General features: G+C 40.7%; 2 protein-coding genes across 2 annotated transcripts in view; both read right to left on the bottom strand.

Moving 5' to 3' along the window:
• Positions 1–14,172, bottom strand: part of GRM8 (glutamate metabotropic receptor 8) — a 379,997-nt gene extending 365,825 nt beyond the window's left edge. Inside the window, exon 1 of the mRNA XM_068400373.1 lies at positions 13,656–14,172. Within this exon, the coding sequence (XP_068256474.1) occupies positions 13,656–14,165 (510 nt within the window). The 5' untranslated portion in view covers positions 14,166–14,172. The remainder of the gene's footprint in view (positions 1–13,655) is intronic.
• A 254-nt stretch (positions 14,173–14,426) lies between these two features.
• ZNF800 (zinc finger protein 800) overlaps positions 14,427–15,463 on the bottom strand; it is a 55,907-nt gene continuing 54,870 nt past the window's right edge. The window contains exon 6 of the mRNA XM_068400376.1: positions 14,427–14,498. Within this exon, the coding sequence (XP_068256477.1) occupies position 14,498 (1 nt within the window). The 3' untranslated portion in view covers positions 14,427–14,497. The remainder of the gene's footprint in view (positions 14,499–15,463) is intronic.

Here is a 15,463-nt window from a genome sequence, read left to right as displayed (position 1 = left end):
ATGGCAGACATTCGTTTTTCCCTATCACTCTAATACAGATTGCAGACATGAGTTTTAACAATTTTAATTTGACTGGGCAATAATTCAAATATTTTTTCCTGACTCTGGGGCTCTCTTTCTTTGACTGTCATGGTTTCCTAAGAGGGATGTACAGCCTCTGATTGCAGGTCAGGCAGGTTTCACCACTTGCTCCAGAGACAGATGACTTGCATATTTAAATCATACAGTGAGTTAGATAATCCCCTTTCATAGCAAAACCCAGGGGAGGGAACTATGTAAGAGGATACAAGGAATCCCTCATTAAGAACTAGCTATCTGAGGTACTTATACGCCCCCACCCCTCACTCTTATATCTGATTATTGAGGAGCCTTTATATTCACAAATCCCTTCGGGCACAGAAGTGCTCTAACCAAGGAAGAAGGGGCAGGGGACCCTGGACGTCATCCTCCAGAGCCACTTGGGCACCCAGATCCACGGGCATCAGCCATCAGGCTGAGGATTCGCTTCTGCGGGACTTGACCAAGGTCACAGAGAAAATCTGTGGTGAAGAAAGACAAAGGATGTAAGGCTTCAGCGGGCACTACCACACAGCGAGGGCAGTCTGTCACACTCAGAGCTTTGCAGCTTGCCGTTGAGCCGAGTGATTATGTGACCCATCCCAAAAATACCCTGTGTTTTCATCAGCTTTTTACATCTTTACTCTCATTCTCTCCTGCACACTAGAATCAAAAATTATTTGATGCATACACAAAGATTCAATAAAGTAAGTATAACTTGAATGGTGCATCTTCATTCCTGAAGCACAAGTCCTTTGCTATTCAGCCTAAAAATAGAAGTAAGGAGAGAAAAAAAAGAAAAACACAAGCTTTGAAACTTGGCAGGAACAGCAGGAAATCATACCTTGAGTCACAGAGCGCTCTCAGCATCTGTTCCAACTGCAAGCTTTTCACGCTCCCATATACAGCACAGCTACCCTCCCTGCATATTCCAGTCCCCGAGATCAGCCCTACAGACATTCTTCTTTCTCTGCAGTACATCTTGTTTCAAATATCTTACATACCCAGTTTTCAAAAATGCTGTTCAGTTGGTACAGGAGATGTGAACTAACTCACAGATGATGAGTTTTTGCTGTTCCGAAGGTATTTGGCAAAACAGTTCCCAGTGGGCTGAAACAACAGCTCCAACTGCATTTAGGTTTTGCAAGTGGAATTGTTTGCAACATGCACAAAAAAAAAAAAAAAGATGGTTAATAAGATGAATGTTTACATTTAAACTTTCAAAAGGCATCATCAAATCCTGTCCAACAAAGAAGATATAAACACATTTTTTTTCTCTCATGTTTCATGCTTTCTAATAGCTTTTACTTTCATTACAAACACTTCCGTTCTGCCTGAACTGTGCACAAAGAGAATCAGCACTTTAATCCTCAGGACAATACATATTTTCTTCACACTTTGGAAAGTAAATATAGCAGCTGGTAACCTTTAAATCCTGTGCTTTGTTATGCAAAGGATCGCAAACAGAATCATCAAAGCTAGGAGTGAAAAACACTGTCTACTTTACCTAGATTATTTTCCCACTGATATAAAAATGTATATTTTTATACTTCTATCCAATCTAATTTTCAGAAAGCTAGGAAGTAGGAAATTTGGCATTTCTCCTATCCCACACAACTGGATTAACCTTTAGACAATGTACAACAGGGTACTTCTTGGCAATATTTTTTTCTAACAGTCAACCTATATTTTGCCTCCTGAAACAATATCCTAGCTATGCATGTCCATGCTCTACTAACCCCTTTTTATGAGTAGAATTTGGGGTGTTATGTTTGCAGTTAGTCCATATTATAAAAGCCACTCTGCAGAGACGCATCTGTGGAGGTCAGATTACCAGCTCCCCCAAGATCAGCACTGTCCCACAGAAACAAACCATCTCTCTTCCAATTGAACATATCCATATCTCTTTGCAGGCTGAGACCAAAAGAGCACCACCATGATCATATCTGAAGACATCATGAAGCAATAATTGAAGACCCACACCTGCTTTTGCTGCACACCTGTTGAGCTCCCCTACTGGAACAGAAAGCCTACTGACAGTAATATCAACATATTGCATGGACGTAGGAGAGTATTCGCCTCTGGATAAATCCAGTTTTACAGTAGTATAATTCATTGGCTTCCCTGAAATGCATTGCTCTCCCAGGGATTCTTCCTCATTTAAACAAGATTAAAAATGACACAAAAATCAGACTCCATTTCCCTTTTGAGTAAGCAGAATTCAACAAGCAGGTCCTATCCAGTTGGCTACAGAAGAATGTAGTCACTTAACGCTACTTATCTGCTGCTCCCGAACTCAGCAGAAGCCACATATCTGAATCAGAAAAGAAGACTTGCCCCTGCAGCAAGCCCTCTGCAGTCTTGGGGTTCCCAGGCCTTTGTATTTTCCATTCAGTGTATGACACCAGCCTGTTTGTCTCTTTCTGCAGGACGTGTTTATGTTTGGTCCTGGACACCATAGCGATGAACACAGTCTGAAACTCCAGAATTTTTTGTGCTGCTCCTAACGATAAATGAGTACCTTGTCTGATATTACCAAGATACGTTCTCTTCTCCCACAGCACTCTCTTGAAAGGTTGTTTGGACTATGTAGTCCACAATTAATGAATTTATGGTAATATAAAAACATAGCAAACATACATGTGCAAAACCACATGTACAGCCATTATATATTCCCTTCTTCCTGTTATTAGACAACGCAGTATGTATTGTCTTCTATAGCAGTGCGTTTCAACATTATAGCCCATGCTCCACTTCACTTAATAATCCTTTCACACATCGTCCAAATAGGCAAGTCTTGAGACCTCCTGTGATTTTACCTGCATTCATATGGCACACCTTCTAGACTGGTGAGTCCTTGTCTAGGTGACAGCCCTGAAGGAAGTCAGCTTTTCTGGAAGGGGACTTTCTGTGTTTCAGCACTATTGATAAAACCAAAGAATTCTCATGGCACCAAAAGAAGAAATAAGAATGGCAAGAAAGCCAGCCCTTTCTTCAGCTCTTTTCTTGGGCTTTGTTTTGGAAACTACAGGCCTGAAGAAGTATTGTAGGATCCACAGCCTCTTTGGAATGTTTCTCTAATGAATAGCCTAAGAATAACTGTGGTGATAACTTTTCACTAAGATCTTAATATTTCAAAGGACTTTACAAACGAATACCAAAAAAAATTTATCTGAATAAGAGTAACAATCACCATGGGGGATCAGTGCTACCATAATGCAATGGAGTTGCCTGACAAAATTTTACCCAGCCTGGGTTACATGTGATAGAGCCACTATCAAAGTAAAAAGCTAATGGAAGTTGTTAGAAGCTTTTTTCAGAATGATACCCAAAATGGGCTATCGTCCTTTCACTGTTTTTAAGTTTATAGAAGAGCCACGTGCATAAATGTACCAGTGAAGAAGGAATCAAGATCCCGATTCTGCCTCTACAAATACTGCTACTATACAACTAAATGCTGGAGGCACCTTCTATGAAACAACATGAGCCAAAATGAGAAATATGAATTATTCCAGCTCAGAGAAATCACTTTTGCTCCTGTTGTACAGTCTCAAGCTATAAAAGAAATACAATAGGAAGACAGGTCTTGCAATACCATGGCATATCTCAGCATTGCTATCAGAAATAATTTATTTCAGAGAAGAATTACAGCCAGGTATCTATCTGAAGTGACAGACAAGAAATCCTACAGTGAGGTAAAAAGGAGAGACCCTTGTCCCTTTCAGGCTCAATCTCTCAATAAGCACTTCCCTTATTTCCTGTTATCCTCATGTAAAGGTCCCACTCATAAGTCACCCAAACTCCAGCTCTTCCTCCTGCTGACCCACTCATCCTCACGACCCACAGAAACTGAGACCCGCTCAGAGCCTTGCTTATTCAACATGTCTGAAAAAAATTTATTTGGAGACTATGGAATGAAATACTCACTTGAAAAATAATGGGAACAGTGGTCAAAAAGTAGCTTTTTTTAAGACAACAAGAGAGAAAAATAGAGCAGGGGGGAAATGGAGGAGAAAAGGAGATTAATAGGATTCTTCCCACAGGAAAGCAAGGAAGGAATCAAGAAACTGGCACCACCCTTGCTGGTGTTTAAAATCTTCTCATAAATGTGTACAGAGCCACCTATGACTTCCATGCGAGGCTTCCAAAGCCTTCCAGTGAGAAGAGGTTCTGTGTGGTGACAGTGCAAGCATGGATCACCCCATCCTGGCTTTGTTAATGTGAAAGACGCTTCCACACTCATGGACCTGATCCAGTACCCCTCTGAAAGAATTTTACTCTCTCTAGTGAGGGCACAGATAGCCAAGGGCAAACAGCCTCCTAATTTAAGGCCTCACTTAAATGCTTAATTGTCCTTTCAGAAGGATAGGGAACATAATATCTTGCTTTTCTGATCTGGGAACATATGTAGATCCCAGCCCAGAGGAGCATTTTGCTCTTGGCCATTTAATTCATTCATGTGGAATTAGTGTCCTTCAGTAAGGCTTTTGTTTGGATGACTATTTTTCTCTGTTAAATGCTAGAAACACACGGATATACATTCAAGCACTCTAAACCAGTTTAATCCTAAAAACACAATGTGCTTTAGGGAAAATAATGAGGATTGAAATACACAAACCCACAAAATCTACCAGTTGGCTGTAACACACAATGGTGCCTGGTTTCTGATGACAATCAGAATGCAGGACTATTCATATTGCACAGCTGTCACTGTACCGAAACAATTATCCACCAAGGGGGAAAAAAAAAAGTCTTACTTTAGTTCTCATCGTGGATAATAAAACTAACATTGTTGTACTAAAACACTGAAACAGCATCAATGATCCTTGCAGTGTCTTGGCTTCCCTTCAGTGTGATGCAGGAGCAGAGGAGCTCTGTCCCGAGAAATCGGCAGCAACGTCTATGCTGGTGTTACCAGAAAATAGTAACCAAGAAAACTCTCCAAACCAAATGATAGTTTAGAAAGCCGACATTGGTTTATTGCAGCGCTGGGTGCATGGGGGATCTCTCCTCCTAGCATGCACATCTAAGAACAAGAGCTTGCCCCTTATATACAATTCCAAGGGAAAAACCCACCCAATTAAAAAAACAACTTATACATAACACATTATGTAATGCATTACGTAATGTCTTTACACATGCATACTAAATTGGGGAAGGGGTCTTTGGTGGTCTCTGGGGGTCGCTGGTGGTCGCAATTCCCCTTTAATCATGCCTGTGCGCAAGCGTGGTCGAGGCCTTCTTGTTTACAAGTACATGTGTTCTCAAGAAGAAGATATCGTTTTGAACTTATCTCTCCTCTGACACGAGAGTTTATGAATCAAGTTAATTTAGACATCACAAAGTTGTTCTCTACAATTTTGTTTTGTCTTTTGGCCTTATATAATTAGCAGAGACCTTTGTTTTTCTGGGACTAAGTGTAAACAGCATGAATCATTATTTACTAGAACCTTGTTATCAATCCCATAAACAAACTCCATCTACAAAACATGTAGTTTACTTCAGAACCTATTGTTATTATTTTAGCTAAAAGGAAAATTATTGACAGGAAAGTTTGTTCTGTGTAAAGGTAACACAGAGCAGGCTTTTAGAGTTTACTCTGAGGCCTACTCTTGCTAAACCGGTGCTAACTCTGAGGCCTACTCTTGCTAAACTGTTGCTAAATTGAACCATCTGGTATCACTGGTAAATCATATAATTTCAGAGCGCATCCCTCAGCAGCAGCTCAGCTGCCTCCACCACTTAACTGTCAGGACGGTCCATAGCTCAGCCGTGACTTGTGCCAGCCAGCAGTCTCCCAGTTTCCAGAAAGGCTTCAGAAGTCAGCATGGGTCAGGAATCATTCCCTCCCAGTAGCTTGCATGCAGCCCCATGATTTGAGGGAATAGAGGAGTTTACGATATGGATGTGGATTGTCTGTGTCAACTGTCCTCAATGCCAGAGAACCATGCCAGGTACATTTTGTGTACTAGCAGAGGCGTAAAAAGTGCCTCCTATTAACACAAGATCTTCAAAGACGCCCACTGCATAGTTTGTGTCTCTGTGTGTAAGTGAGCCCTTGCTGAACTGCTAGACTCCTCTCAGCCTTTTGGTCTTCTCATTAGTGAAATTACAATGGATATCTACATTAATATAGGTACTATTTAACAAATAATTCTGGGGCCTCTGTCACATGCGAACAACCCTAATACAGTGGTAGGAACTCAGCAAAACCTCAGCCATGAAAGGGTGAAAAAATTCTCTCCGCATATGCAGTTTCCTTCATGTGAGGGAAAGATGTGTATATGTGTGTGTGTATATACATATAAATAGTCCCAACTGCCCTCGGGGAATTAGAAAGAAAATCAGACTATTGGTCTTTAATAGCTACACTCTCTTTGTAAGGTGCTTACATACTGTGGTTATGGAATGACATAAAAACCTCAACATTTTAGACAGCTGCAGCTTGCCCGCAAAAACAGAGGAGACATCTCAAACCATTTAACAAACGTTAATCAAGCTTCCCATTGTTCCTGTGAAATGATTAAATACAAGCAAATCAAAATTACAAAAGAGAAGCACAAAAAGGTCAAGAGATGCTGCTCAAGCCTTGTAGCAAACCGATGACAAACATGGAAAATAATACAGAAAACCAGATTGCCCTTTGCTCTAACCAGTAGTTATAGCTCCATACAGGAATGGGAGAAGACTAAAAATATTTAGTCTCTAGAGGAATATTTAAGGAACTAATATAGTGTTCAATACTAAATGAATGCATCAAGTTGCTTTTGTACTCCCTTGCCTCAAGCAGCTTAGCACAAATAAAATTTGATGCTAATCAGTCCTAGCAGTTTTCACGGAATCTGAAAACCTGTTATTTCCTCTGGCTGCAACCAAAAAATTTCCCGACTGTTTCATTATTGATACTTGCAAAGTATCATCTGTTGTACCTGTAATTTTACCTTGGTGTTGATCTGGCGTTTGCCTCCCTTGACCGTAACACATTTCACCTGGTACTGACAGAAGAACTGTGGCTGAATTAAAAGGGGCTTTTGCATAATCAGGTACCTACTACTATGGAAATATAAAGAGATATTTATGTTGTTTCTATGTGAAAGAAGCTGAATTATTAAAAAAAAACAGAAAAAAAATGAATTATTATAACAGTATTTTCCAGCCAATAACAAGACAAGATGCTCAGGCACTAAACAGATATGTGCTTGTAATAAGCTACAAAAAAACACTGTAAAATTAAATGGGATGTATTGGCAATGGGTTCCTTTTATAATTAAAAATTATTCAGAAAGCGAAAATATTATTTAGAACAAAAGTAAAACAAATCTGTTCATCTTAAGAGCCGATTTCAAACTGTTTCAGTCGTCTTCTCTCTACTAACAACAATTTTTCTTCACACTTCACACAAGATTTTCCACATATGTTTTAACCACCCAAAAAACCCACATCCTATTTCAAATTTCAAATGCTATGCAGCAAAAAATGTTATTGACAAATGTAGCATGACACAGTGAACAGAAAATTGATACATTTTAATCAGTGCAGCACATTTTTTATTAATGAATGCCAATATGTTGGGTAAAATTCTTGAGCCTGTTCTTCACTTCTTATAAAGTATATGGTTAAGGTGTTCCATTATGGAAAGGCCCTGCAGTCAGATATGGAAGTAACTGACTCCTGCATCCCTCTAGAGCCTCTGAAGTCAGTAATGCTCATGAGGTGCAAAAATTTCCATAGATATAGAGTCAGGATCTGTGTATATCTGTATCTGTTCAGGTTGCCTCTCAAAAGTATGTATGTGCTCTCTGAAATTATGTGGTAAAATGTTACTACATTTTATTTACATCATATTCCCTTCAGTCATGAGATGCACTTTATTGCCACAGTTAAATACATAGCCCTGTATTTATGAAGTTCAGTGAGGTTAGGCTCTGTACAATGGTTCTTCCCTCATTTCTGGGAGGCCTGTCTGCTGTTTTGTGCAGATCTGGAACACAGTGCAGCAAAAGCGCTGAATATAAAAAGACCTGCAACTGAGCCTAAAAAAGCATTATCCAGGTATAGCCCTGGTAGCTGCGCAAGGCTACCAGCCAAAGATACATGCTAAAACCCAAAATGAGGCAAGGAAACAAAGCAACTAAACAAAATGCTTAGAGAACTAATGCGTTCACTTCTAGATTTACTGAAAGAAACTATTCCTTGCATTTTGGATGGTTGCACATAAAGTTGAAAGAGTAACTCCATAACGTCATTTGTACTTGTACTTCTGAAGCGGTAAATGTGTATGAAACATATAAGGCAAATGTGCACAAAGTGAATATTAGTCCCTCCAGACAGCAGCTATTAAAGTGGATTACAGTGGTGCAGCAAGAAGGGAATTTGACCAAAAAGAGGAAATAAGTCATTTAGTCTTGGGAAAAGAGGAGAAAACAGAAGGCAAGGCACGGCAAGAGGCAAGGCGAGGCAAGGCAAGGAAAGGAATAAAATTGCCAATTAATATTTTGGCTTTACACACATGTACATAAATATATACATAAAAGCTTAAGATCACAATTCACCAAGCATAGCATCCCCTCATCTCAATTCACATGCAAACCATCATCCCTAGGCTGCTACCAGTGTGACATTGGCTAGAACATGTGTGAAGGTGACAGGTGGAGTGTACCAAGGAGTTCAGAAATAGCGTGAGGTTTTTAGATGGGAGGACACTAGCATAAACAAATGCCTCTCTTTTTTCCAGCAGAATTTAACCATTGACATGAGTTATTCAGACATTAAACAAGTAGAAGCTTTGAATACAGGGAACATAATACATGAAGTGAGCTGAGTTAGAGAGTCTCTTGTTTCTTCCAGGCCAAGTTTTGAGGGACCAGGAACAGCCCAAATGCTTGTGAGCGTCACACAAAGAAGCTAACAGATACCACCTGGCTGCACCTGAGCACCCTACAGGAAGCCAAAATTCCAGCGAGACAAAGCCAGGAAAGCAGGTAAGACTAAGATTTTGAGTGGTCTACTCAATAGAAAAGTTGCCTTTGTGCTAGTGAGAGTTGGCCAATGGGGACAGCCAGCCCCTCAATAGATCCTACCAGTCAAACAGAAACCAACTTGGCAGTAGGATTTCCAGACTGAGAAAAATATAAACCAAACAATGTCACCTTCTGTATCCCAGAGGAAAGAGCAGCTCCTGGTGCACCAGGAAAGAGGCTGGCCCATGTCTGTCTGTCCAATTTTTACCGTCACTGCCAGGGAAATGATAACAAACTGCCAAGGCCCTGAATGCACCGACAGGCTCTGCAACACCCTACCTTCCCCAGCCCTGGATTTGGCTCCATGTGTTCCAGGTCACCTCCAATATGGTGCAGATATGTGACCCTGGCTCAGTCCAGGAAAACAGCTAAGTTTTGCAGAAAAGCAACGAGAAGCCTCATCAAGACCTCTGGCCACCTTCTCTGCTCAGCAGATGCATTTCATCTCTGTCCCTTTCCCTGGGCTCCTGCTTGAGCTATGCTGCTGGACACGTACCTTGCTGACCATGACCTTGCCATGCTGACCCCAACCTTGCCTTGCTGACCCCAACCTTGCCTTGCTGATCTGACTTTCTGGTTGACCATCGACCTGCCTCACTACTACAGACTTGTCTGAACCTGGTTACATGTACGGACCTGTTTTGTTCTTCTCAGTCAGATGAGGCTGTGTCCCCATTTGTGAGACCACTGCTCTTCTTACCTTGCTGTCCCCTCGGTTCATGTCTCAAATTCCCTTGTGAAGCAGCCTGCTCCTAATGCTTTCTGACAAAAACAACAATAAAATGATAAGCCAACAATTTCAACGGGGAACAATCTGTCCTGAGATCCATGGAAAACTATTTGAGTGGCTAGCTACTGTGTTACTACCCAGCACAGTCCTTCTGTGCTCACCTCTGAAGGTCCTCTCCTTGTTCCACTATATTTACAGCAAGACCACCTCCAAGTTCTGAAAGCTTAATAAGCAACTGTTTCACACAATTTTTTTTGCATCGAGCACCAGAGTAACATAAGGCAAAAAGCAGCCTCCTTACGATAATCAAGGAATGACAGGTCCACTTTCAAAGAGTGAATTCCTTGAACAAATGTTTCCTGTTTGCAAAGTGCCTCTGAAAGGTCTAAGACCATCAACAGGTGAAATTTAGGCTGTCCAAATTTGGACCATAATGTTTTAGACCTACTAAGGGCAGAAAATCACCTGCTAAGCAGTGGTGTGCCTGCAAATTCACAAAAGGAGAAAGGACAGAGAAGAACTGAAGGTGAGCCATTTGACCAGGAGAAAGGCTACAGATCAAAGTTATTTTCTGTGGTGCCCTCACGCCCCTCTTCTCAAGAAAACACTTAGATAAAAGGATACCATGACTATCAACCAGTTTATGCTATCTACCAGATCATCAGATAGGACTATTGACCTGTATGTTTTATGTTGCAAAATCAATAAAAGAAAGAAAATAAATGGCAAGAAAGAGAAAAAGAGCAGCATGAAAATTCAAGCTGCTGAGCATACTAATTCTCAGGATATCTTTGTTTGTGTATTCACATTGAGGGATATAATATAGTTCTCACAACTTCATCAGAGTTTAAAATTTCACTGGATGACAATGTTCTCCAAAAAAAATGTAGTCCTGACATTTAGGAACTTCGGAGTAGATGTTAAAGCAATATTGAACTTCAAATTACAGGTTCAGCTTGCTGAATAGAACTGTTAGACAGAAATACGGATGAATCACACTCATCCTAGATAGAATGGAAACAGACATTTGCATGATGGTGATCACTGACTTCAATGAAAGTACAGGCATTTACACCAGCTGAGTGCCCAGCCTTCACATATACCAAGATACAGTAAACACAATGTCATACTTGGAGCCTTTGTGAGCATGGATCAAGGCCTTGGTCCTCAGCTGCAGAGCTGTGGGGATGCATGAGCTGAGAATCTCAGCCCATGTCCTTGGTCTGAGCACAACCCAAACTGGATGCTTCCCACTTCAAGAAAGATGTTGAGGTGTTGGAGCGAGTCCAGAGGAGGGCAATCAAGCTGGTGAAGGGTCTGGAGGGTCTGACCTACGAGGAACGGCTGAGGGAGCTGGGCTTGTTTAGCCTGGAGAAGAGGAGGCTCCAAGGTGACCTTATTGCAGTCTACAACTACCTGAAGGGAGGTTGTAGTGAAGTGGGAGTTGGCCTCTTCTCCCGGGCAACTAGCAATAGGACAAGAGGACACAGCCTTAAGCTTCGCCAGGGGAGGTTCAGGTTGGACATTAGGAAGAATTTCTTTTCAGAAAGGGTTATTAGACATTGGAATGGGCTGCCCAGGGAGGTGGTGGAGTCACCATCTCTGGATGTGTTTAAGAAAAGACTGGACATGGCACTTAGTGCCATGGTCTAGTCGACAGGGTGGTGTCAGGGCAATGGTTGGACTCGATGATCCCAGAGGTCTCTTCCAACCTGGTTGATTGTGTGATTCTGTGATTCTGTGATTTCTGGCAAATGACCTTTAATTTCCTAATCCTCTTGACTACAACCATTGTGAATGGTTTCTACAGTGCTGCTAAACGAGGGCCTTAACCAGAAGCCTCTATTCATGCAGAGATAACAGATCTACTTCTGAGAGGAAGGTGTAAAAACAGACTTCAGATGCAGGTCCAACATCAGACATTAAAGGGTATAATTTGTCATTTTTTACGTTATTAAGAATATTTGTGCAGGATCTATAATTAAAACTAAAAGAGATGTCTCCTCCTTTTGCCAGCAGCTGTGTTACATCAATTAAATGGGTAAATAAGATCTTTCCCCAGAGGGGATATCACATGACCCTCTATTGATTAAGACTGCAGCAGAATGTTATTTGCAATCTTATTGCATAATGGAAATCAGGAGGTAGCTGTCATGGTTTCAGAAGACAAATTGATGCTATCTCAGACAATTCATAGGACTCTTTCCTTCTTGCTGCTCTTAATTCACAGTTAATACATGTCTTACAAGGCTTAGTTTCTTAAATCAGTCTATGGCACTGTATTCAACTTAGAACTGGATGTAAGCGGTAGTCTATGTGGCCCTGCATTATGATGGGTATTAAAGTGACCGTTCCATCTATCATTGCTTCAGAACTATGCATTATTTAATAGGGTAACACAACTTCAAAAAAAGGATGTGAAATTAAAAATAGGCACCTCCTGCAGCACACATGATTGTTCCCAGGAAAGACAGGCCTCCCCCACCAGGCATGGCTCCAGAGGTGCTCTCCGTACAGAACATTTTTAAGTCTTAGCTCAGTTTTGTGTACTTGATTTACACAAGCAAAACATATGGCTGGAACAAGTCCACTGCTCTCAAGCCCGTGCAGTAAGTGCAGCTAGGAATCAGTTTTGAGACTGTAATGAACACCTGACCACAACCCAGCAGACACTTTGGTCCTCCACTGAACTGTAAATCCATCATTATGCCCTTTCTCAGAGAACCAGAGGGAAGGACAAAAATCTCCCTTTAAATGACTGAAACACGCTTTGCCAATTTGAGAAACCTTCAAAATAAAAGCCAGTCTTTCCTTACTTCTACTCAACTTCTCAGTTACAACAATTAGAAAACAAGTGCATCACTTTTCAAAATACATAACAGCAATATTTAACATTACCGGAATCTTCTCCACTAAAGTCAAAGAAATGGTCTTTAAGTGGTCTTCGGTGGTTGTGAAGTTGTAGAACATAAGGCAAGATTTCTGAATGGAAGGAATGAGTCTGAATAACAGCGGGCGGTAGGACAGTAATAGATTCAGACAAAAGTTACAGGCATTCCATGTGTAGAAAAAAGCGCTCAGCTTACCGTCATCTGTTCGCCATTGCATGGGATTAAAAATTAAATGTCTGCTGCCTGATCTGTTCCAGCTAAGTTGATTGATTAGAATGTGTTCATCTTCCCATCTAACTCAGCAAGTTTAAAAGCCGCAGGTTTACTTTTCCATTATGTGTAACGCCAGAGCTTAATAGAGTACATGGAAGAAAATGATAGTAGAACTGTTGTCCAAAAGTTATCTCTCACAAAGTGACAACAAAGTCTGGAAAAAAATACCACCTTGTAAAAAATAGGGAGGAGGTTACGATTTCAAGTAAATCAAAGAGATTTCAGTACAATTCATTTGGCTAGACATGCACATCGGTAGCACTAGATTATTACTGGCATATCTTCCTATTTTGGGAAATTATCTGGTCCTCCTACAAATGGATTTGTGTTTAAACCTTCTATTTCATTCTCCTGGAAATTTGGGAAATCAGTCTCAACCTAGTCTTGGAGAGGATAAACACTCAATATGGAGCAAATGTGAATTGTAAAAAAATAAGGATACAAATCCCTAAAGAATTAAAATGTGCTCTGGTTGCTCAGAACTTCAAAAGAGGAATCTGGCACCTTAAGTCAGGGTCTGCAATCATTGCTCTTTTTTTTTCCTTTGCTTTGAAAGGGCAAACCAGTCACTTCAGATTTCTGAATCTAAAAATGTCCTTTCTTTTTCGAAGGTAACACAACACAATCACCTCACTTATTTCATTGTGCTTGAAATTTAAAAGAAAGACAGAAAATGTTCCTTACCTTAAAAAGTCTTAAAATATTTGCGACCATAATGGACACAGAACTTGCTGCAGCACCTATCACACCTGATATCTTGTCTGGCTTAGTGAAAATAGGTGGGTCACCATTAGCACACTTCACATCTGAACCATCTTTTTCTATTAACGCTTGCACAAATGTTAAGGATTGCTCCAATGCGTAAGTGTCCCTGGAACACGTATCAAGGATCCGGACACCTAAGGTGATATTGGCAAGAAGATCAGGGTCTTTATTAATCTGATCAATTGCATACAGCATTGCCTCTAGTCTGTGGATCCCTTTCTCCTTTTTGAGCTCCCCACAAGGCACCCCTCTATCCCCTTTTGCATGGACGGGGAACAGTCCTCCCAAGATGATGTCCCCATCCAGTCGGATGGAGTGGGCATATTCCTGGCCATGAGTTCTTTGCATCAGGGTGAGTATCCAGTAGAATTTGGCTGTTAACAGGAAGAAACAATGGCAGGAAACTAATCGTTTTCCTTCGCATATCATTTTCTCTGAAGACTTTGTTGCTCTCCAGTATCCAGATTTTCTTCTTGCTAAAGGATGAGGTTGACCATTTGAAGCTGCACTTTCTGGAGGCTACCATCAGTTCCCAGAAAGTAATATAGAACCATGCGGTAGGTAGAAAAAGGATCTCAGCAGAAGTATGTAAAACGTGTTTTACAAAAGATGTCCACTGATGTCATGGGTTGATCAGCTTTTCTGAGAGGTGGTTTTCAATTGCTCTTAACTGACAGTGAAGTGTAGGGTAGTATCTCTGGTCCTGATGCTAAGAGGTCAGTAGCTTATGTCCTTGTATTTTGCCCTGCAGCTGAGGTACTTCTGAAAAAAAAAACAGTGAGAAATACCATTTAGTTCAGCAGTTCTATACCTGTCACGCAATGTATTTACTTTTGAATATGAGTTACATCGCCTAGGTTTTACTTTAGATATTGTGTAAAGGAGTAATTATTGGCCTTCTGTGAATTTGAACACCTGGCTGCACTGTACTTACAAGCCAGGAAATTGACGATACCAGCAGAGTAAAAGCCAAATCAGAGGAACTAATCTTAGCTTGGTGTTCAGATTCCGACTAGTAATTCGTATTTACCTTCGCATTGCGTGACATCCAGAAACAGATTTGATCGGTAACACATTGTGTTTTCTGTTTTGCTGTATCATTCTGTTCCAGCCTACAGAAGTGCAATAACTACTCACACTCTCACTCACAGAGAGGTTCCATGTATGACAATGGAGTAATCAGGGTTCCTGAATTTAAGTACGCTCTTCAGCCACTGCAGTACAAGCACATTCAATTCATTTGGATATTAAACTGATTATTTCTCCAGTGGAATTCACTTTTTTTCTCGGCTTGCTATATATCTAAAATGCCTTCCAGATAATTTCTAGCCCTAAATTACTTTTATGAAAAGGTAGCTGATTTCTTAAGCAAAAAGAGCACAATGTATTCTGTTAGGAAACCAGCTGAACATCCAATATTCTTTTTCCGACATTTTAGTTGAGCTGAGGTCCACCTTTAACAAGGTCTCTATTCTCTGCTTGCATTTGGGCCAAATTAAATAGGAACAATGTTGTGCCCCCGCTGACATCTGGAGAAGTCCCACTGATTTTAACGAGATCAGAATTTCAGCCTACATATCTAAACACCTGACTGTTATAAGTAGTTCCAAATTGCCCCCACTTTAATTCTCAAGTGAGTGGCATTTATTTATTTCAATAATTACACATGCCTGAATAAATTTTTAGACCTCTGAGGAGAAGAGAGAGAGAGTTAATGTTACCCAATA

Source organism: Nyctibius grandis, chromosome 5 (genome assembly GCF_013368605.1).
Source record: "Nyctibius grandis isolate bNycGra1 chromosome 5, bNycGra1.pri, whole genome shotgun sequence".
Classification (NCBI taxonomy): domain Eukaryota; kingdom Metazoa; phylum Chordata; class Aves; order Nyctibiiformes; family Nyctibiidae; genus Nyctibius; species Nyctibius grandis.
This window is presented reverse-complemented; position numbering and strand designations above follow the sequence as displayed.